General features: G+C 40.5%; 2 protein-coding genes across 13 annotated transcripts in view; one reads left to right on the top strand and one right to left on the bottom strand.

Annotated features, from left to right (window-relative positions):
- The window catches only part of MLH1 (mutL homolog 1), a 32,164-nt gene extending 18,204 nt beyond the window's left edge, over positions 1 to 13,960 (top strand). For 3 of the 4 annotated variants that reach the window (XM_073332995.2, XM_073332998.2, XM_073332999.2), the window contains 10 exons: positions 979 to 1,072; positions 2,291 to 2,444; positions 3,727 to 4,088; positions 6,053 to 6,201; positions 8,376 to 8,484; positions 9,549 to 9,612; positions 10,182 to 10,346; positions 10,569 to 10,661; positions 11,318 to 11,431; positions 13,440 to 13,960. In XM_073332995.2, the coding sequence (XP_073189096.1) occupies positions 979 to 1,072; positions 2,291 to 2,444; positions 3,727 to 4,088; positions 6,053 to 6,201; positions 8,376 to 8,484; positions 9,549 to 9,612; positions 10,182 to 10,346; positions 10,569 to 10,661; positions 11,318 to 11,431; positions 13,440 to 13,607 (1,472 nt within the window). In that variant the 3' untranslated portion in view covers positions 13,608 to 13,960. The remainder of the gene's footprint in view (positions 1 to 978; positions 1,073 to 2,290; positions 2,445 to 3,726; positions 4,089 to 6,052; positions 6,202 to 8,375; positions 8,485 to 9,548; positions 9,613 to 10,181; positions 10,347 to 10,568; positions 10,662 to 11,317; positions 11,432 to 13,439) is intronic. The other variant, XM_073332997.2, reaches the window with a different exon arrangement.
- Positions 13,961 to 14,145: 185 nt separating this feature from the next.
- The window catches only part of LRRFIP2 (LRR binding FLII interacting protein 2), a 138,269-nt gene continuing 128,576 nt past the window's right edge, over positions 14,146 to 23,838 (bottom strand). For all 9 annotated transcript variants that reach the window (XM_073333006.1, XM_078851723.1, XM_078851722.1 and 6 more), the window contains one exon: positions 14,146 to 15,101. In XM_073333006.1, coding sequence (XP_073189107.1) covers positions 14,991 to 15,101 — 111 coding nt within the window. In that variant the 3' untranslated portion in view covers positions 14,146 to 14,990. The remainder of the gene's footprint in view (positions 15,102 to 23,838) is intronic.

Here is a 23,838-nt window from a genome sequence, read left to right as displayed (position 1 = left end):
CGTGTGACTCTAGGAACAGGTGCCTTAAACACAGACCTTCAGTGCCTATATCATAATCCAGCCCTTGCCAGAGCAGGGGGATAGGTTTTATTCCTGTCTCACACAAGGATTTAAACTGTTCCCTGTTCTGGTCACTAAGGGAAGACAGCTTTCTTATCTCCTTCCACCTGAATATGCACAGAATGTCATCCAGGCTAAGTGACAACTGCTTTATCGGAGTACCCTCTTTGTGCTGCAGGCTAGAGACACAGCTTAAAAGATAGTTGCACAAAAGATTAGCTCTGGCAGTGTTCTCCAAAAACATCACATTGCAAAAAGGTCAGAACACTTGTAACTCTTGTGTTGATCCTCTCATAAAGTCATGTGTATGGTCACCAAGAAAATTGCTTTCCGAGGAAAGCTTTAGGGACCTCGTAGCATTCGATGGCCTGCTGCATGAAGGTCACTGAAGTGAAAAGTATGTCATGTGTTTGCCTTTAACTTGTGGGATCCCATTTAGGCTCTCCCAGCACACAGTTGAATATGCTACTGCATGAGAATTGGAAAGTGAAACTTAAACCCTGACTACATTGAATGACAAAAAGGAAGTCTGATTATTAAAACTGAAATAATTTTGAAAATTTTACTGTTGTTTGTAACGCAAGTTAAAAAAAATTATATGAAGGGGGAAAAAAAAAAGAAAAGAAAGGGAAACTGACCATATCCTAAGAGGACTAGGGAAGAGCAAGGATGGAATAGTAAATGGAAAGTGAGCAAAATACCTTATGGAGCAATTTTTAACTACCATAGATTTATATCAGTGCTTAGACACTATGGAATAGATGCTACTGGAAAAAAAAAACTCAGACTCTTGTACAGCATGAAGTTTTGGGTATAAGGGGGTACTTACGCACTATGTAGTGTGTTTAAATGTGCTGTTTGGACAAGGTGTCACAGAATGCTTTCCCATGATTTTCCCCCTTTTATTATTCATTCCAGATCGACTGGTGGAGTCAACTGCTTTGCGGAAAGCCATAGAAACTGTATATGCTGCTTATTTGCCGAAAAGTACACATCCATTCCTGTACTTAAGGTAAAGTAATAAAAAGTCTTAGGGCTTGTCTTTATTCTCCTGCTACACTGGCAATGCGGGATGTCTGGTGAAGATGTGCTATGTCGACAGGACAGCGTCTCCCGCTGACCAAGCACAATATAGACAGTGCTTTAAGTCTGTTTAACTTACATCACTCGGGGATGTGTGTTTTTCACACTCCTGAGCGACGTAAGTTACATTGACTTAAGCAGTAGTGTAGACAAGCTCTTAACCTCTAATGCCTGTCTTTGTAGAGCTAGCCAGAGTCCGTCATCAATAGCTAGATAAAGGTAAGGTGGGCTTCAAGCTACAGCATGGGGCAGTTTATTCCCAAGCATGTGGTAACTGAAAGTGTGTTTCTTTCATCTTTTATAGACTAGCAAGTCCAAAACACTAAAGAAAAGGCTTGATTTTTCCAGAAGTGTTGAGCACACACAACTCCAGCTGCAGTCTGTTGGATTTGTGGGTTTTCAGCACTAAAAATCAGGCTCCCTGATCTTTTTCACAGCAAGAACAAAACTCCATCTGTCTGCCTCTCTTCTTGCTAAGAGATAGCAGGGAGCAAGAAGGCTCTTGCAGGGCTCTTAGTAAGCAGTGAGGAAAGCTCTCCAAGAAGGCAGGCCTGGGAGAGACTTTGGAGAACCAAAGACTGATTGAAGAGTTGCAGAGAGGGTGGAAATTTTTTGTTGTTGTTGAAAGATAGTTTTGAACTTTAGTTGGGACAAGTGTGACCCTGGAAGGGATGGACTAAGGACTGTGATCTGGGTAGCTGAGTTACCCGACAGAGAAACCACCAAAGTGCTGGAATGACCTTCAGCAACGGCGCTAGCCCAGTGCGGGGTTTCTATATACTATGCCTTGTGACAAAGGGGTGGCTAGTGGTGAGTAGACTGTGTTACATGTGTTCACTGAAAAGGTGACAGTTAGCTTCAAAACAGCTTTTAGAAATATCATATAACAAAATTAGTTCATTAATGGGCTGATCCAAAGTAAATGGAAAGAAACGGGTTTTGAATCAAGCCTCTTAGTATTTAGTAGATATCTAAGTATCAAAACAAGTAAGACTCCACTGCAATATCATTAGTTTTGCAGGCCCATTTTAGCTGCCTGTGGTAGGCTTATAGCCTCAATTGACATATCTTGTGCTGAGCATATTCACACACACTCTTCCATCAGTGGGATATTTTTCGGTCAGTTTTCCTTTAAAATGTTTTGCAGCCTGGAAATAGCCCCTCAGAATGTAGATGTGAATGTGCATCCTACAAAGCACGAAGTCCATTTTCTTCATGAAGACAGTATCCTAGAGTGTGTGCAGCAACATATAGAGAGCAAATTACTGGGCTCTAACTCTTCAAGGATGTACTTCACCCAGGTGAGAATATAACTATTAAGAGATGACACGTCTTCACTGTGTTAATAGCCTGTAGTAGCTAGTATTCTAAATTCAAGATTAGAATCTAGTCTGGGCCAGATACTCGTGTTGTACTGTGGATAGTCTCCTGAGAGCTGTGCTGTCCATTTATGAAGTGTGTTTGCCAACATTTATATTTTAAAGTGACACTGTCAACTTCAAATCTACAGAAATAAGACAGAGAAAAAAACAGTGGCAAGGAGACTTAAAGTCAGTGTACCTGAAATTACTTCCTCCCCCAAACTGATTAGATTTGAAGTTGACAGTATCACTTTAAATATAAATGTTCTTATTTATATAGGACTTTAAGTCTCCTTGCCATTGTTTTTTCTCTGTCTTGTTTCTGCGTGAAAGACCTATATAAACAATGGAAATGATTATACACAAAGTGCTGTCAAATGCACAATGAAAACAGACTGAAAAAAATATAAGGAAAAACATTTTTCTTTATCTTTCAGTCAGTCATCTTGGGTTTTCAAATAACGAGAAGATATTTTCAGACAGAAGGGTGAATTTTAAATGGACTCTTATTAATGTTTAATCTTTTACAGTGTATTAAATTAATAGATTTACTGTTATACATTTATTGAATTTAATATTTAGGTTTATACTTAAATACTAACTTACTTACTTAAGTAGAATCATGTATTTATTTAACACTACCAATTTTTGTTTTTGCATAATTTTGTTAATTTCAAAATATTGTATTTTACATACATACAAAGTAACTATCTAACCTAATAAACACACACATATAGGTTAGGTTTTTTTACACTTCTGACACTAGGCAGGACGAATACCAAATATAGTATAGCATTGCTAGGGATAAAACTCTTGTTTATTATAATAAACAAGCACATAAAAACGTGTTTAAAAAGTGATTGGATTATATTTCTAAGATTAGAATTCTTTTGTAAGTAGACTATTGTAAAATAGTATCTAAAGAATAATAATTTTAATTAAATCTCTTTTAAAACAATTTTTAATGTGCTTATTTGTTAGGGGATTGCATCTTCAGAACATTTAAAGATTAACAATTTCTTAACAATAAAGATGATTTCATTCGGGTGAAATTCACCCTGGGCAGAGGGCCCGCAAGCACTTAAATTGGTCTTAAATGAGATTTAAGGGGCCAATCATACAAGGGTAAATGTCACCTTTAGAGAGATACATAGGCATGTACAGTCTCCTGATGACGCTGAATTTCTCCTCTCCTCTCCCCTCCCTTATTTTTGCAATGAAGACTTTGATCCCAGGAGCTGAATGCTCTTCCACTGAGGTTGTTAAATCAGTAGCAAGCTCCTCTTTCACAGCTAAAGGAACAGGTGATAAAGTCTATGCCCACCAGATGGTCCGCACCGATTCCCGAGACCAGAAGCTGGATGCTTTCCTTCAGCCTACAAACAAACCCTTGAGTACAGGGCATACAGCGGTGACCCTAGATGATGGTATAGGACTTTCTGATGGCAGATCCAGACAGCGGGATACGGAAATGGAAGATCTCAATGACTTTGATACAATAGTTGCTGCACAGGGGGATTCAGTGATGGCACCAGAGGGGCAGAAGGAAAGTGGAAGGCTGACTCCTGAAACAGTCCCTACTAGGTAAAAATCTATGCTGGATAGTTGTATTGTTGTCTTTATATCAGAGTGGATAAAAATTGATGTTTTTAAATTTAAAAAAATATTTTTAATTTAAATCAGATATTTTAAATTTATATTAAATATGTTTTAATTTTAAGAAGTAAACCCATTGAAAATTAAATTTTAAATTGACAATGTATGTTAAGGCCTAAAATTATAATGTTTAAATTTTTAAATAAAAAAAATATTTAGCAGTACCTACTTGCTGCCAAGTTTTTAAAGAAAGTCAGACCACTTAACTGGTAGTAGTCACTTGCTAAGCACCTGTAATCAGAGTTGTTGAAGTGCTAAACCAGCTTTTGACAACAGTAAACTTTTCTGCAGGTGTAAACAATATTTTCTCAATCTTGGTTTATTCAACTAGTAGAGCTCAATGAGTAGTTCATTCAAAGCTAAGAAACTAGTTGCATTTGAAAAATCAGGAAAGCTCTTTTCCCCCTTCCAATCTATGAATAAAAACTAGATGTGGGAGGATGAGATCTGCTAGTTCTAAAATCTTGATGGATATGGTGATGAGAAGCAGTCGGTTCAGTTCACTGGCTATAGTTGATACTTCTTTTGTTTAGTAAATCTATTAATTTTAAATGCAAAATATGTTTTTATAAGAAACAAACTTTTTTATCCAGAACATTTAAGAAAAATTAAATGCTGTTTTTGTGCATTTTATAATTGAATTTCCATCCAAATAGAGTTTGATACAAATGGCAAGTAAAGCAAATTAATATCTAGTAAATAAGAGTAGTATCACTCATTATAAAAAATAATAAAATTTAGAATCTGAATAAATGTAAGTTAAGTTTTATAGTTGCTTAAATAAATGTAATAGGTATAGTGCATCCTTCTGGTTAGCAAAAAGAAGCACCAAATTTAGTGTAATTAGTTGGATATCAACATGTTTTAATAGTTACCAACCAATGAGAATCAGCTTTTCTTTGTGACAATAACTAAAATGTACAAATACAAAACAATTAATATTGATTATTCAAATCAGGGTTTTCTGGTTGTTGATTTGAATCATGGTTAAAATAGGTGATTTAAATCAGTTCACCCTGCTGTTTATGCAGGTGTGCAGTCAAGTTTGGGTGCTTTTTTAAGAAAAAGGGATCAGGAAAGCTATAAAACAAAATATGAACAAATATTGTCTTGAACTTTCATGAGGAATTAAACTCTTTTTTAAACCATAACACACAAGCCTTGAGCTGCTGCTGGAGAATCAGAAAGTGAAAATGACCATTTTCCAAGGTGAGAGATGAATATAAAGGAAACAAACAGCATAAATGGTGAAAAGTAAATAGGGTATGTTTTATTTAAGGTGATCATGTATGAATCACAATCCCTTATGTTCATGTAGGGAGGATTAAGTACAGGAGGAAACTCAATGTGCAGGGAGGTTACACAGTGTTCCTTCTCCAGTCTTGCAGATATTCTCTATAAAAGATAATCTGACCTGGGGCTATTTAACTATATGCAAAACTCTTAAAAGAGGATTCCCAGAGCAGCCAGTCAGGGGAGGCCCTGGTAATAGGCCTTGTCCACTAGAGCTGCTCTTACAGTTTGTCCAGAGCTATCAGGGAGAGAGCTTATTTTTCATTATACTGAAGAAAATCAAATGTAGTTAAGGAACACACAGGAGCTTTTGTGGTATCTTCTTTAGGGACTGGTCTAACTCCTGTTGAATTTGATGGGTGTTGAGTTGGGCCTTTAAACGGTTAATTTGTCCAATGTGATTAGTAAGATGGATCCCTAAATAGCCTTGACAGTTGCCCTGTTTTGTCAAATAGTGCCTTGGAAATTAACCAAAACAATCTTTCTTTCTTTGAAAGCTAGATGGGTTTCCTGATTGCGGTTTAATGTAGGGTTACCACACTTCACTGCTGCGTATATACTTGTATATCATCCTAATGAGCTTTGTCTCTGTATTGCAGAAAGAGACAGTGGACAGGCTCGGATGTGGAAATGGAGGAAGATGATACCAGAAAGGGAATGACTGCTGCCTGCACCCCTAAGAGAAGGATTATTAACCTAACCAGTGTGTTGACTCTGCAAGAGGAAATTAGTAGCCAAGCACATGCAAGTATGCAAGTCAATTGTTCCTCAAGATGGTTATTTTTCTGACAGTTAAACACATGATTGCTTGGACTACTTAAGATAATTCTATAGAAGTGGTACAAGAAGTCTGTTTGTTACAAAAGAAAGCTTGCTGGGGCTTTTGTACATGTTTCTTTAGCTTGCAGATTGACCTGCTAAACCGGAACCGTGTTCAATTAATCCAACTGTCAGAGCAAAATTTGTATTAAGTTTTTTAAACCATGATGATCTGCTTCTGCACGGACATTTTCCACGTAGAAAGGGAGAGGTGCACACTTTGTCTAAGGGCTGGTTTACCCTTTAGTGAGCCTGCATATTAAACCACATTACTAAACAAAATGCGCTAATTTAATGTAAGGCTTTTTTCCATTCCAGATACAGGTATTAACTCACCCCATAGATGAACAGCCTGCAAAATTGCAGGCTAAATGGCAAGGTTCTGTGTTTATTTGCTCTGGATACAGGGACAAAGTGAGATTTCTTAAACAATGGAACTTTTGTAAAACAAAAAGATACATTTTTTTTTTCTTTTTTGTTCTCTAATTTGCATGCAGAGATGTTCAAGGGTAAGCCATGTTCACAGGAATTTTTTATTGCCTAGTTGCAAGTCTCTGAAAATAGATTTATAGTGGAAACAATGATGGGACAGATTAATTAAACTGCTGTAGTTTGTGCATGCCATTTTTACTTGAATGAGGAAAAGGGAACCACTTTCATTGTGACAGGTAAAATACTATTCCCATCTTGCAGATGCTTAGGGCAGTTTCCTCTCAGGTGGTGTTTCACTTTACATCTGCTGCACAGCACAATCCTTGTTTGTTAGTGAGATTTAAATGCAATAGGAGTGGCATCCATTCAAACATTCCAGCCCTATTAAGCTGGTCTAGGTATTGGAAATCATATGGCATGACAGTTTTTGTCTAGTTAATTTTAATTGGTTGGTAACAAGGTTCAGGGAAATTCCACAGCTAAGAAGGCCAGCATCTGTAGATAACTGCGTTAGCTGCTAAGGCTAAGAAATCTTGACTCCTAGCAATCAAAGGGTTTAATAATCATCTCCTGAAACTCCTCAATGCTGGCTGCTAGTACTGAGTGCAAAATGTCATATCCTGGTGTATCTAGTTCACCCATTCAGTGCTTAAATATTAAGGCATTGTAGTTGCAGCTATTTTGTAGCCACCAAAAAACTTCCCAGAATGATAGCAGTCAGAATTTGAGTAACTGTTCCATTTTGTGTTACCTCCATTAAGTCTCTGAAATACATACCAGAAAGGCTTGTAAAAGTGAAATACATCGGTGTTACTTTCACCCCTGATGAGTTATAAAAGTGTCAGAAGACTTACCGGTACGGGGGCTGGCTCCAGCCCCTGAAGCGACAGGGCTGGGAGCGGGGGTCAGCGTCTCCCCAGCCAGCCCCTCTACACTGCCTGGCCTGTGCTGCCCAGGGCTCCAGTGGCGATTTAAAGGGCCCGGGGCTCCGGTAGCGGCCCTTTTAAATCCCCGGACTTGAGGCAGCTACTCCTTTTGCGGCCCCCCCCCTCGCCCCCCGTTGGCCAGGGGTGGGGCAAAAGAGGCAGCGGCGTTAAAGTGGAACAGAGCTTCATTTGAAGAGTCTCACTTTTTATTATAAGCTCACTTTTTCTAAACAATGAGGACAGAAATTTCTTCTGGGAAAGCAAATAAAAAGCTAAGAACCCTGATCTGCGTATATACTTGGTATCAGTGGTGAGTATAGCCCGAGTAGGCACAACAGCAGGGTCAATTTTTAAATTGGATTTTATTGTGGAGGGGTTTTTTGCATTACCAGCTTTCTTTTAGGCATGTTTGGTATTTATTATTCTTTTCCAACCAGGAACTTCTCCAGTAAAATGTGATAAAATTCAAGTAAAATATTCAAGATTTTAATTTAATTTCGAATTTAATAGAACCTTTCTCATTCATACATTGTGTTTATCTATTTTAGGATTAAACTATTGGAGTGTTTAGAATTTCCTTGGTAGTTTTTAGTTTATTATTTATTTTGGACTGAAGTGTATAGTAGTATTCAAGTAGTAGTTTGAGATTTTCACAACTTGAATAATCAAGATACTTTGCAGACTATAGCAGATCTGGGCTGGGGGGAATTTATACGACCTCATGTTGTTAGATGTATTATTCCAGGTCTTCAGGAGATGCTACGTGATCACTCGTTTGTTGGTTGTGTTAGCCCACAGTGGGCACTGGCACAATACCAGACAAAGCTGTATCTTCTCAATACCACCCAACTCAGGTAAACGTACTGATTCATGCTGTTAGATGTGTTAACAACTGAAATAACTGGTGAACACAACTGAGTAGTAAAAATAAGAAAGAGGTACAAAGGTACTGTGAATGCTGCCTTTGAAATCTAGCCAAATTGTGATTTGATGAACACTCAAGTGTGAAAGACCTCAAATTTTTAATCATCTTATTTTTTTGTATTGATCCTGCAAAATGTATGGGCTACTGCTACATCATTAAAATGCACTTTACTGTGTTGTGTCCCACTGACTAAAAACCCAGAGGATGAAAGGAATTTGATTGTACATCACACTTACCGATACCGTTCATTTGAATAGCTATGTTATTGAAACATCAAGAAACCTAATTCTTTTAAAATCAGTTCTGTGCCTGATTACAGAGCCTGCAGAATATAAGGACAATGCAAATTGTATGTGTAAACCTACAAAAAAAAACCCTGCCAAACCTAGGCCCTGCTGCCTTGAGGTATCAAGTTATGTACGGTCTTTTATCAGCACAGAATCGGAGTCCTTTTCTCCCAGGCTAACACCACACAGTTCGGAGATTAAGGGTTTGTCTCCACAAACATTTAGTTCTCGGCAAGATAGGCTGTGAATCTACCCTGCAGTATGCAGATCTGATGATATGTGTTGGTTGTTACAGTGCTTTGGTCTACCCCTCTTTGAAATGGGATTAATCAGAGTGCATTAATGAACTGTTAACCTGCACCAGCAAGATCCACACAGGTAGTTAGAGCACCACAGGCTTGAACTAAATGTTTTTATAGACAGGCCATGAGATCCTAACACATCAGTATATAGAGCTCTAACAGGCTGTAATAAGGTTCATTCTGTAGCTAAGGCCTTGTCTACACTGGCAAGTTTCTGCACAGTAAAGCAGCTTTCTGCGGTTTAACTCCCAAGGTGCACACACTGCCAGGCCATTTAGTGGTTTGTTAGGTGTATTGCTTTTTTCTACGATTCTGCCATTGCAAAGGAGAGAATATGCATATGACAAAAAATTAGACAGAAATGGTTGTTTCAATAACAAATTAACTCTTTTCCTCCAATTCAGCCAAGAACTCTTCTACCAGATTCTTCTTTATGACTTTGCAAACTTTGGAGTTCTGAGGTTGTCAGTAAGTGTAACTTCCCTTCAAATCTTATATGCAGGTTTTGGAGAGAATGATCTGATACAAAAGTTTTAACCTCACATATATGGGTCTGGTAGCTCACATAATTAATGACCACCTGTAAAAAACTGGTCTAAGTGAATTGTCTAGCATCACATAAGAACTCTTGGGCAGAGACAGAGCTGGAATTCTCTTGGTCAGGATTCAGCTACCTTAATCATCCTTTCTCTTCCTGCAACCCTCTGCCTTATTCTGGTAGTGGTTGCTTTATTATTAGAGTCAGATTCTGTTCCTTAAACAGCGTCAGTGTTTGTTAATGTACTAGATTGTGTAAAAACATTCCTTCTGTTTTGCTCTAGCTTCATCAGAAATGTATTAGGAAGTGTTAACATTTGGCGTTTAATATGCCACTGTATTTTGCAGTGGTCTTTAGAGAAGGGAGTGTTTGTAAAGATACTTCTGTATTCTCCGGGGGAAAAAATAATTGACTGCTTCATGAGGAACATCTGGATTTTGAAGGGGTGAAGTGTATGGGTGGTAGTGATGATTGTATCGTACCTCATGGTCACTTACAGGAGCCAGCTCCGCTGTATGATCTGGCTATGCTAGCCTTGGAGAACACTGAAAGTGGCTGGACAGAAGAAGATGGCCCAAAGGAAGGACTTGCTGAATACATTGTCGAGTTTCTAAAAAAGAAGACTGAAATGCTGAAAGACTATTTCTCTTTTGAAATTGATGAGGTGACTACTGCTATTGCTTTTATGTCATAAGGTTATTTGTCTAACTCTTAGGTGTTGGTAATGCACAATAGGAATCTATATTTAATATTTTTGATTTGCTTTAAGGCTAGTACCCACCTGATAAATACAATCACTTACTGTCCAGCAAACAGCAGTGTGTTGATATGGCTAGCAGGTAAATCATAGATATTTCAACATGTAAAGGAAATGTTATGCTTACAGGATGGAAACCTTACTGGATTACCCCTCCTGATAGACAACTATGTTCCACCATTGGAGGGACTACCTATGTTTATCCTTCGCTTAGCCACAGAGGTATGGTGCTGTTCAGCAGTTAGTTAATGGGGAAGCTAACGAGTCTGCAAATGTTACCTTTTTTCTTCGTCGTTTTTAGATGTTCTCTAAAATGAAATTACTAATAGGCAGGCATGCAATAATTCAACCACTAAGAAATTCACCAGAAATTGATGTGGGGAGAAGAGTTCATACAGAATGGCATAGGCCCAGTTCTGACAGAAGCAGTTGGTGCAAAAGTACAACTGCCAACATTCCTGCCTCAAATGACCATACACAGCATTTTTAAATATCTGCCAAAGTCGTAATTATCATAATGGTAATACAGATGCTGACATAGGGGCTATGCTCTAAACTTTCTCTTCTAAAAGGAAAACTGCACTGATTGCTTAAGTCCATTCATTGCTAAATACTCACTATATAAGAATACATTAAAATGAATGTTCAGAAACTTTAAAAAAGATTTTACTTTCAAAGATAGGCAGACTTTTAGGCTATGCTTTGCTTTCTCTGTATCCTAACCTTACACCACCAAATGGCCAAGACAGTAGCCTATTTTGACTTTTAATTAACCAGGCATTAAGTTGACTGACTAGTAATTAGCAGTAATGTTCCTTCAAAATTATTTCAGATTCTGAAACAAAATGTCTGCTCTTATCAAATTTCTGCTTTGACAGGTAAACTGGGATGAAGAAAAAGAATGTTTTGAAAGCCTCAGTAAAGAATGTGCCATGTTTTACTCCATTAGAAAGCAGTATATAGTGGAGGAATCTGACTTGACTAACCAGCAGGTACAGTAACTGCATATGCTGCTGCAGTCACCTGGGTAAATCACTTGTGTTGAATTGTAAAAACAGCTTTCATGACTAGTCTCCCACTCTGTGGAATCGGGTGAACTGAATAACAGTGCAACAGGGTTCTGAAAGAATACACAGGCTTATCCTTTGAAGAGGGCTGCTTTTACAGGGCAAAAAGAACGTGTATTTAGAAAAGTCATTAAATAAGGAATTCCCATGTGCTTAGAAAGAAAACACTGAGAATAAGCTCTAAAAACATTGCCCCACAGCTTCGATACAGGGTAACTTCTCCCAAAGACTAACTGGTTCATGTACCTCCAAAAAGTGTATGTTTGGGCTGAATCTCTTAAATGCCTAATTACTCTTTCAGGGTGCCCAAATCAGTATCAACTAAGCACTTTCCAAAAATTGATTAGTCATGTTGTGTGGAATTTGAGTTTCTTCTTAATAATGCAAAAGCAATAATACTACTACCTGTAATTTCACAGTTTCTCAAACCAGAAAACTAAGGCATCTCCCCCTGTTAGGACATTGAGCTGAGCTACAAGAGATCCTAATCCAATTTGAGCCAAGAATTTGTGGAAAAACTGATGCACATTCTTGCTCCTCTTCTCCCCCCTGCCCTCTGTGTATTTTTTTTATAGCATTACAATGTCATTCTAGGGTGTATTAACAAGTGTTTTATATAAAACAGGATATAATTGTTCTGTTCCACTTGGCAGTGGGGAGGCATCAGCTGGAGTATTGTATCCAGTTTTGGTTCCATACTTAAGGATGTGGACTAATTGGAGCATCCAGAGGCGAGAAACCCAGAAAAGCTTAGAAAACATGCCCTATGAGGAAAGGTTAAATTGGACTTGTTTAAACTAGAAGAGAAGGCTGAGTTGGGGACGATAAATCTTCAAGCATGTGAAGGACTATTATAAGGATGGGGATGAGTCCTCCATGTGCAGGGCGGGTAGGACAAGTAGTAATGCGCTTAGGTTTGATATTAGGAAAAACATTCTAAGGCAAGGTTAAGCAGTGAAACAGGTTACGTGAGGTGGCTGTCAAATCCCACTTTTTAGAACAGGGTAGGCAAACACCTCTCTACTTCTCCTCAATCCTGTCTCAGCAGAGGGGTGGACTAAATCAGTGTTTCTCAAGCTATCTGATGTGGGGGACTGGCAATTTTCTTTTTTTCCAGTGTGTGCGCAGACCAGCAGCTTGTGGACTGGCACTGGACTAGATGACCGCTTGAGGTCCCTTCTAGCCCATTTCTAAGATTGTTTCAGTAAAATCTCCACAAAAATTAGACCCTTTAAGTGATTAAAATGGCAGAAGATGACTCAATGGTGGCAGTTGTGTTTGCTGATTGTAGGGGAAAATATTTTCTACCTACAATCCCCTGCAAACTCAGCTTGAGCTGAAAAGGTATATCTCACGAACAATCCACAGCCCAAATTATGCTGACATTTGTCAACCCAGTCCCTTGCAAGTGAGTTGCATGACTGGACTTGCATAAACTATTGTTGTGCCAGAAAACAGTCCAGTTCATAGTTATTTTTTGTGTGTTAGCTATGCAAAGCTAAGTACTTCTACTACTAGCCTAAGCAGAACATTTGCAGAAGGAGCCGCTGTTCTCCTTTCAAGAGGAGCACTTCATATAAAGTGCTAGACTAGTTTGATTTTTACACCCAAACTCTGCACTGGAAATGTTTGAAAGGTATTTTGACTCAAACCTTTTCTCTAGCTTAATTTAGAGCTAGCACAGTTTGCTTTATGGTAGTGAGGGGCTGTGGTTATCTGGAGGCTGACAAGTGGCTTCTTTTATTTATCAAGATAGTGAACTAATCCGCAAACACTAAAGTAAATGATTTAGCACTTCCAGCTGTAGCTGTTTTAGTAGGGAAAAAGTCAAGGTTTTGAAAAATGTATCAAATCTAAATTTCTATAAAATTAAAAGAGCTACATTTCTATAAAACTAGAGTAGTTGTGTTTTAAAACCAAACTTTTGTTTCAGAGTGAAGAGCTTGGATCTGGTTCAACATCTTGGAAATGGACTGTGGAACATGTTATTTACAAAGCTTTTAGGACCCACCTTTTGCCTCCTAAACACTTCACAGAAGATGGCAACATTTTGCAGCTTGCTAATCTGCCAGACCTGTATAAAGTTTTTGAGAGGTGTTGAATACTTCAGTTGGATGGACTCACTGGTGTATCCCATTGTTTCATACAAGGGGGATAAAACTGGATGACTAATGGAAGAAAGGAGTTTGTCATACTGCCTTTCAGGAAAGAGTATTTCAGAAGTAAAACTGTCTATATTCAACTACTGTAACTTATAGTGAAATACAGCAGCAAAGAGCTACATTAGAGACTGATGTACTGAAATGTTCCAGCCATGTTAAAAGCATCCCTCTCTCAGGATGCAGCTGAGGTGCCTCAAAAGGGAGCAGATTTCCTGATAGAGAGCTGTGAAGATCTGTATGCAAGACTTTACTTCAGAAATTTTTTTTTGATAAACATCCACTTTAGCTCTGATCTCTAAAAGTTAAACCCACCTTTTATCTGTACTTATAACTCAAATAGCAAATGTAAGAACATTTAATGCCCTCCCAAATGTTTACTAGAGCACCTTACAGAATGTCACAGGTAAAGCGAGCAGTTTGGTTTAAATGTCTATATAGATTATAGCTCTGTAAGATTGTATATAAAAAAGCCACTCATTTCTAGCCAGTACAGTGTCCATTTAATGAACTCCTCAGACATTTCCTCACCTCTCCTTCCACCCTAAAGTTTCATTCCACACATAAGCAGCAGTTGCTATACAAGTTTACAAAGTACAATAAACCATCTTCTGTGATTAAAGTCCCTGTTTTTATATTAAGAGTAGCTGAGCTAGTACTTCCTTGGCAAAATAAGCTAGAACTCAGATGTGCTATCACCCATGCAAAAAAGCAAGTTTTATAATAGTCCCTATTTTTTATTTTTATATAAATTTAAATATTACAAAAATGCACCTTTCCATCAAAATTTATAAACTTTAATGAACATAGACCCCAAAACTGTATCTTAAAATAAATGTTATCTGCTTTCAAAGGTTAGTTCTAACATATTTGAAGTCTAAATTGCACCATATAGAAGGCACTTGTGCTGTGTGATGTCTTGAGCAAGTACATTTGTTATTTTTTAAAAGACTGTGTCCTCTTGAACTCATGCAGTTGTCTTCAAGCATCATTAAAGCAGCTGAAAAAAAGTTTAAGTAAACCTGATTCCACAGTTGTGAAAACAAATGTTTTCTAGTAATAAGTCAATCATACAGCATGGTGCTTCAGCTCTGACTCTACAATTAAACTGCTAAATAAAAATCACCATCATTCACATAGGAATTCAAATTTTTCATTCTCTCATAAGTTACAAAAGGTATGCCATTTAATTCTGCAACTAAAATATTACTGAACAGCTCAGTGTTCAAATAGTTTGTGCCAATTAAAGTCTGTATTAAAACAAGCTAAGGGCTAGTTATTTCAAGGAGCAGTGCACAACTTGTTCCATTTTCTAATACTTTCTTCTATTGTTGAGCTAGAAGCGCAGTCCTGTTTGCCTTCATCTTCTCCAGCCTTTTCATCAAGTGGCTGTTGGTCATCTCCATCTCTTCTATCCTGTCCAATGCTGTTCTTAACTAAAATGAAAACAAAAAGTTATTCAATTTCAGAATAATTGCAACTGGGTTTCTGTTTTTTTTAATGTCCTGGTGTGAGTAGCACAAATTAAAACTCTACAATGAGCTTTATGGTTAGGATCACAACCCAATTTTCTCTGTGGAAAGTCTTGATTATGTTCTTTATAAGACTGTCAGGTCAAGAAAAATGGAACTTGACTGACTGCTACTCATGCAGTTATTATATGGTATCCAAAGGAAGCAGAACTCACTCAATTGCTGACATTAGCATAATCTAGAAACAATTTAAAAATAAAGGCATATACTCATTTCTGAGTAGTTGGGTACCCAGAGCTTCATATTACAATTACTCCCTTGGGGCAAAGTCTTCGGTCATCCTCTATAACTGAGCCAGCTGACAGGCAGATGTCTGAGATGGCAGAGGTAGGAATCCTCATGCCTTGTACAGCAGCTCCCATTCCAGCCCCTTGGCTAGCATAGTTTAAAGCAATTCCTTATTTGGCTCCCTAGGCAGTAGGCATTGGAGATTTGCATAGTGGTACATCTCTACACTCTGTACTGGCATGTAGGAGCCCCCACACCCTTGAACACTACACAGTGAGAGTTTGCTCCCCTGAAATTTTGACAGAACGATCAGCTCAGTACGGTAGAACTCTGTACTCCCTCCTGACAAAGAAAGCTTTGCACTGAGTAGTAATTAGCAGGACTCCCACTGCCTACAGTCGTCTGTTTGGGAGGAGATTGGATTTAGGGTAGTTTATCTTGAACACTAAAGGTTCTACCATACCCATGTTGGCACAGACTGAATCTTTGATTCCTGGCAGAGCACAGTTCTTGATCACCCAACTGGTCCAAGTTAAGTGAACACTTCCACTTTATGTAAAAATTTCTGGAATATATGCAGTGCAGACATCAGAATAAAAGCAATACCCAAAATTTGTCTCTGTCATCTTCCTCTTAAAACTCAGATAAAGCACAGGATAGTTCTCAGTCTCCCCATGGGTATACAGTAGGTAATTGTCAGGTCAGAGCATGTAGCCAGACACTTTGAAAGAGGCATGATTCCTAGAGACACCGTTCCTAACTCTGAAAACACACATTGAGAAATTTGACATCTAACAGGAGGGCTCAAACCCATGCATTTTAAACATAATGAAATACCTGAATACAGTCCTCCTATCACTTTTCTTTTGTAGCTGGGAGGGGGGTTTGGATTTCCTGTAACATTTCTTTCTGGTGGTATTAGATTCATGGGCATTCTGAGTTGCAGTCCTGCTGAGGAACCGTGTGTCTGAGGGAACCCAGGGTGTTAGGAGTAAAAAGTCTTCCTCGCATTGGAACATCCTTCAAGGATGAGATTGGCAGGCTGACTACAGGCTCAGGCGCTTCTAAAAAATTTGGAGGTTTTCATTGCTCATGGTAAGTAAGTCGAAGATGACAAAGCACTCTGACTATAAAATGTCCACACTTGAACACATTAGTTCTATAACACATTGGATTCTTAGAAGGTACTCATCAGTTCCTCCCTCTGTCATAGCGATAAGAAGAAGAAGGTGGGATTAAAGACAGAGCCAAAGACCTGAGGAAACTAACGATAGTTTTAGTTTCTTTGGCATTCATTAGATTTGCCTCTGCTTTCAGCGGATAGAAATTAAGGATCTATATCTTTGTATGAAGGCCTGATGATCAGAGCCATACATATCTATGAATATCAATGCCAGATTCAGCCGCTCTTGCTCATTCCACATGTGGAGATACAGCCAACATCAAAGGAAACCTATTCCTGAAGTCTGTTCAAATCCTCACAAAAGAGGTGTTTAAATTACTCACTTTTCTCCTAGAGAAAAGAATCAATACAGGTGCAAAGTTACAACCTCATGTCTTGCATGTATAAGATGGGTAGTTTTTGTAATGGGAGGGGCCGCCATACAAGATTGATAAATCCTTCTTCCCCCCCGCCCCACAGAATGGGATAGCCAAGCATCTTGCATCATCAGCTGGGGTGTCATGTTGTGAGGTAAATCAGCTTTAGTCTGGACTATACCAGCCTTTAGTGCAGAAAGAGGGAGCCACAGCCAACCCCAGGTAGGAACAGCCTTTTGGTTCTGAGTTTCTACAGCACCGAGCTCAACAGGGTCCCGGTTCATTATTAGGGCCCCTAAGTGTTATAAGAGTACACAAATGATAAATGACTATGCCAAGCCCAGCACTGCAGATAGTGCCAAGTAAATCATGTGCTCGTTGCACAGGAGGCAGTGTAACAGGCTGGAGCCCCATCAACTATCCATCTGAAACTATGACCCATCCCAGCATCTTGAAAGTGTTGCGAGGTTATTGCAGAAGCTCGGGTCACCCCTGAAGAAAATGAAATGGTTACTTACTGTAACAAATTCTTAAGATGTGGTGCAAATGTGTATTCCATTTAGGTGTGTGCGGGCCTACCACAACGGAGCCGGAGCATTTTGCCTTACAGGGGTAGTGCTCACACCCCTAGCCCCTCCTCCCCTGGTTATATGAGGTGGCACGGCTACAACCCCCTTGATTCCTTCACGCTGAATACCCAGGAGATGAGACATCAAAGCACGTCTGCATAACATCTCAAAGAACCAATTACAGTAAGTAACCATTTCTTCTTTGAATAGATGCAATCATGTATTTCACTTAGGTGACTCACAAGCAGTACCCCTTCCAGGAGGCAGGGCTCAGAGTCTACCTAAATAAGGAATAACCCTTCTGAAGGTTGCATCCACCCTCGAAGATGAAGTAATGGCATACTGGTTCACAAATGTATATATGGACAAGCACGTAGTAGCCCTGCAAAGTCCAATATGGAAATGTCACTGAAGAATGCTATTGACATTGCTTGTGCTCTCACGTTGATATGCAGAGAGGACTCCTGCTTCAACCACAGACCTTTGACTTTCAGTGACTGCAGACGTGCTCCCCAGCCCATCAGGGAGGTGTCGGTGACAACAGTCCTGGGTGGTAAGGGCTGGATGAAAGGAATAACTTGACAAATACTCTCAAGGAGCATCCACCACAGTAAGGAGTCCAGGACCAATTTGTCCAAAGAGCAAGGAGTCGGACAGTAAACTGTTCTGAGTCATATGTGAAAGAGGTGAAGGTGCAACCGTGCAAACTGGATCACCTGCACGCAAAACATATGACACAAGAGCTTCAGGGACATCTGAACTGTCGTGGAAGGCTGAGACTGAGGCAGAGCTGCTGAATCTCCTGAAAACAGTCAGCGGAAACACAAACTCAGACTGTATTAGGACCCCAATGAATTCTATTTACTGAGTCGGAACCCAAGTTGACTTCCCAGTATTTCGGATTAGACCCATATGGTCGAGCAAATGCAGTGTAGTGTTGAAGTGAGAAAGGACTTCTTCTCTGGATCTGCCCCTAAGTAACCAGTCATGTAGATGTGGATCCCTTTCTGAGATATCCTGTGATAATGGCCATGTATCTGGTAAAAACCCAAGGGGCAGAAGAGATTCCGAAGGGAAGCACTGTATACTAGAAAAGGCCCTCTGCTACGATGAATCAAAGGAATTTTCTGTGGCTCTGCAAAATGGTCACATGAAAGTCGGCATCCTGAAGGTCCCATGGAGCAAACCAGTCTTTCTGAGACAACGCGGGGAGAGTAGTCAATAGAGTGACTATGCAGAATCTCATGTACCTGATGTATTTGTTGAGGCCATAAAGTTTGAGAATGGGCTTTTCACCTCCTTTGGATTTGGGCACCAGAAAGTACTGGTAATAGCAACCCTGACTTCGGTGATCCTGTGGAACCTCCTCCATCGCCAGCAGAGCACAAACCTACTCAAGGAGCAATATATCATGAGTGGGGTCCTTGAAGAGGGACAGCGAGGCGGAATGGAAAAGAACTGGTAGCACAGCCCAATCCCATAGCTACCAGAAGCCTGCATCCCAAGAAAGGGGAAAAAAATCATAGGCAGGAGTTGTAGACCAAGCTGAATGAGCAAGCATCTCAGAGAGGTGATTAAGAAAAGCAGAAAGCATACAGGGAGTGGAAGATGGGAGGGATCAGCAAGGAAAGCTACTTTATTTAGGTCAGAACATATAGGAATAAAGTGAGAAAGGCTAAAAGTCAAGTAGAGTTGGACCTTGCAAAGGGAATTAAAACCAATAGTAAAAGGTTCTATAGCCAGACAAATAAGAAAACAAAGAAAGAAGAAGTGGGACCGCTAATCACTGAGGATGGAGTGGAGGTTAAGGATAATCTAGGCATGGCCCAATATCTAAACAAATACTTTGCCTCAGTCTTTAATGAGGCTAATGAGGATCTTAGGGATAATGGTAGCGTGACAAATGGGAATGAAGATACGGAGGTAGATATTACCATATCTGAGGTAGAAGAGAAACTCAAACAGCTTAATGGGACTAAATCGGGGGACCCAGATAATCTTCATCCAAGAATACTAAAGGAATTGGCACATGAAATTGCAAGCCCATTAGCAAGAATTTTTAATGAATCTGTAAACTCAGGGGTTGTACCGTATGACTGGAGAATTGCTAACATAGTTCCTATTTTTAAGAAAGGAAAAAAAAGTGATCCAGGTAACTACAGGCCTGTTAGTTTGACATCTGTAGTATGCAAGGTCTTGGAAAAAATTTTGAAGGAGAAAGTAGTTAAGGACATTGAGGTCAATGGTAAATGGGACAAAATACAACATGGTTTTACAAAAGGCAGATCGTGCCAAGCCAACCTGATCTCCTTCTTTGAGAAAGTAACAGATTTTTTAGACAAAGGAAATACAGTGGATCTAATTTACCTAGATTTCAGTAAGGTGTTTGATACGGTGCCACATGGGGAATTAGTTAAATTGGAGAAGTTGGGGATCAATATGAAAATTGAAAGGTGGATAAGGAATTGGTTAAAGGGGAGACTACAGCAGGTCATACTGAAAGGTGAACTGTCAGGCTGGAGGGAGGTTACCAGTGGAATTCCTCAGGGATTGGGTTTGGAACCGATCTTATTTAATCTTTTTATTACTGACCTCAGTACAAAAAGTGGGTGTGTGCTAATGAAGTCTGCAGATGATACAAAGCTGGGAGGTATTGCCAATTTAGAGAAGGACCAGGATATCATACAGGAGGATCTGGATGACCTTGTAAACTGGAGTAATAGTAATAGGATGAAATTTAATAGTGAGAAGTGTAAGGTCATGCATTTAGGGATTAATAACAAGAATTTTAGTTATAAGCTGGGGACGCATCAATTAGAAGTAACGGAGAAGGAAAAGGACCTTGGAGTATTGGTTGACCACAGGATGACTATGAGCCGCCAATGTGATATGGCTGTGAAAAAAACTAATGCGGTCTTTGGATGCATCAGGCGAGGTATTTCCACTAGAGATAAGGAGGTGTTAGTACCATTATACAAGGCACTGGTGAGACCTCATCTGGAATAGTGTGTTCAGTTCTGGTCTCCCATGTTTAAGAAGGATGAATTCAAACTGGAACAGATACAGAGAAGGGCTACTAGGATGATCCGAGGAATGGAAAACCTGTCTTATGAAAGGAGACTCAAGGAGCTTGGCTTGGTTAGCCTAACCAAAAGAAGGCCGAGGGGAGATATGATTGCTCTCTATAAATATATCAGAGGGCTAAATACCAGAGAGGGAGAGGAATTATTTAAGCTCGGTACCAATGAGACACAAGAACAAATGGATATAAACTGGCCATCAGGAAGTTTAGACTTGAAATTAGATGAAGGTTTCTAACCATCAGAGGAGTGAAGTTCTGGAACAGCCTTCCAAAGGAAGCAGTGGGGGCAAAAGAACTATCTGGCTTCAAGATTAAACTCGGTAAGTTTATGGAGGAGATGGTATGATGGGATAAAGATCAATTAATTGCCAAAATCATGTTAACTATTCATGGTAAATAGGCCCAATGGCCTGTGATAGAATGTTAGATGGGGTGGGATCTGAGTTACTACAGAGAATTCTTTCCTAGGTATCTGGCTGGTGAATCTTGCCCACATGCTCAGGGTTCAGCTGATCGCCATATTTGGGGTTGGGAAAGAATTTTCCTCCAGGGCAGATTGGAAGAGGCCCTAGGGGGTTTTCGCCTTCCTCTGCAGCATGGGGCACGGGTCACTTGCTGGAGGATTCTCTGCACCTTGAAGTCTTTAAACCATGATTTGAGGACTTCAATAGCTCAGACATAGGTGAGAGGTTTATTGCAGGAGTGGGTGGTTGAGATTCAGTGGCCTGCATCGTGCAGGAGGTCAGACTAGATGATCATAATGGTCCCTTCTGACCTTAATATCTATGAGTCTATGATGGTGCTTAGGACCCAGCTGTTGGTGGGGATCGAGCCCCAAGCATTGTGAAAGCAAATGGAGGAGAAGAAAATGACAACTGGAACATTGCCTTGGAGGAAGAAGTCAAAATGGGTGCTTTGGAGAAGAACATGTGGACTGTCTGAACCCCAAACATGACTGCTTCTTTCTGAGGGATCTATGCCCTTTCTGGGGTAGTCCCGCTGTCTTGGGAGAGGGAATGGCTGGTCTGCAAATTTGGACATAGCCCTCCAGTTGACAAATTTGTACTTGGACAGCAATGCTTGCTGATTAGCAATTTGCATCTGCAAGAAAGAGGAGCAGCAAATCTTCCTGCCCATTAGATTCATGCTCTTAGAGTCCTTCTCCTTGCGAGTGGACTTAAACCTGCCCTGTTGGGCTCTATCGTTCACAACTGTTACCACTAAGGAGCTTGGGCTATAAAAACCTGCAAATCCCTGCACAGGAACAAAGCAGCACTTTTCCATGTGCTTAGCTACAGGTGGTACTAAAGCCAGTGTGCTCCAGAGGACCTTAGTAGGCTCATAGAGCTCAATGTTAATAGGGAGAAATGACTCTCCCAGGAGCAGACAGCTGCAGGATATCCACTAACTTGTGGGTGTTCACCTACGGGAATTCTGCCTGAATACCCAGGGAGGCAGCCACCACAACAGGTCCCAATATGCCTTAAAATTCTCCAATACTGAAGGGAAGGAAGAGCATGGCACCACAGAATCGTCCAAGGATGAGGATAAAGCAGTTAAGTGTGCCCAAGACGGATCCTGCACCAGGACTGACGGCCTGGGTGAAACAATTTGGGAGGCTCTGAGGGAAAGTCTCACCAGTGCCTGGATCTGTGGTGGATTGATGGTCACCACCACAGACTTGGCTGGTGATCTCAGCCTCAGGAAGGCTGAGAAGCAGGACTTCCGTGACTGAGGAGAGTCCCATGGATTCCATGGAGGCCACTGGTATAAATAGGGCATTGGTGGTCAGTAGGCGCTAGGCCAGGGGCCTCCATCCTGACCACGAGATGAATGCTAGTCCTGGTACCAACAGCGCTCCATGAAGGGCCCCCATCCAGGGAACGGGAAGAGAAAGATCTCAACTTGGACACCAAGGGATCCCGGGCTTCGGGGGATAGCTGTGAGGCCAGTCCTGAGGGTGCAAGCGGCTGGACTGACTCGTCCATAGCCCAGAATGACAAGAGGGCTGGTGCTAATAGTGGAAATGGAACTTCCAGCAAAGTGTACATCTCTGTCACTTCCAGTGCTTGGAGTAGCGTACACCACTGGTGTACACCCTACAGCCCATTAGGGTAATTTGATTGCGGGCCATGAGACATTTTGCTGATGTTGACCATCCGCAGCCATGGCCCCCCCGCAGCTCCCAGTGGCCTTTTCCACAGCACACTCAACAGGGAACGACTCCTCTGTTTCTTCGGAGAGGCACCAGCTCCAGGACACAAAGCAGCAGCACTTCCCACACCTGAGGGCGATCTCCAATCTGAGGAGGGCCTTGGTGCCAAAGTAGGCCATGACGTGTTCGAGCAGGTGCTGCTTCAGATGAAGATCTCTTGCCACTTGAGTCTGTTTCATGAGTAATCTGCAAAACGAACACTGCTCCTTGACGTGGGCTTTGCCTAGACACAGCAAGCACTGTGTGGGGATCGCTCCCATACACGATGGACAAAGTTTAAATACTGGCGAGGACATCACCAGGGAAAACTTAAATAACTAACGAACGATCAGTACTAATTAATGATATACAATCAGAGAACAGTCACTAAATAGAAGAATGTGAAATAAAAACCACACAGAGCTCTAACTCCAGCCACAGGTGCTAAGAAGGAACTGGGGGAGGTTGGGGTGGTGCCACCTCATATAGCCAAAGGAGGGACTACAGCCACGACCATCGCCCCTCTACAGGTACTGCTAAGCAAAACTCTCTGGTGCCGGTGCACGGGGCACCCACACATCTGAATGGAATATATGGCTGTATCTACTCAAAGAACAACTTCATGTTAAGAGGTAAATAGGTCACATCTACAAATAGATGGACTCTCTCCTATCTAAGCACTATACAAACACTAATGGATTTACTCTCACAATTATCTCCAATTTACAGATACGGAACAAATGCACTGAGTGTTTAAATGACTTTCAAGTTACATAGGAAGTTTGAGACAGAGCTGGAAATAGTTGAGACTCTGGAGGAGTCTAAGTGCCTTAAAGTAAACTGAAGAGTATCCTCCTCTCCTGCTGCTACATCTTAGAATCTATTGGCTCAGTTACCCACACAGACAACTCCGAGGTAAACTGAACTGGCTGATTTCTACTGGGTGCTTTGCAGGACATAATCCTCCCACGAGGAGGAGCTGTGGCAGAGCATATAAAGGCGTGAAGCAGTCAGGCAAAGGTTGAAGTT

This window comes from Lepidochelys kempii, chromosome 2 (genome assembly GCF_965140285.1).
Source record: "Lepidochelys kempii isolate rLepKem1 chromosome 2, rLepKem1.hap1, whole genome shotgun sequence".
In the NCBI taxonomy this organism is placed as follows: Eukaryota; Metazoa; Chordata; order Testudines; family Cheloniidae; genus Lepidochelys; species Lepidochelys kempii.
The sequence above is the reverse complement of the archived record's forward strand: the minus strand, read 5'-3'. Positions and strand labels throughout refer to the sequence as shown.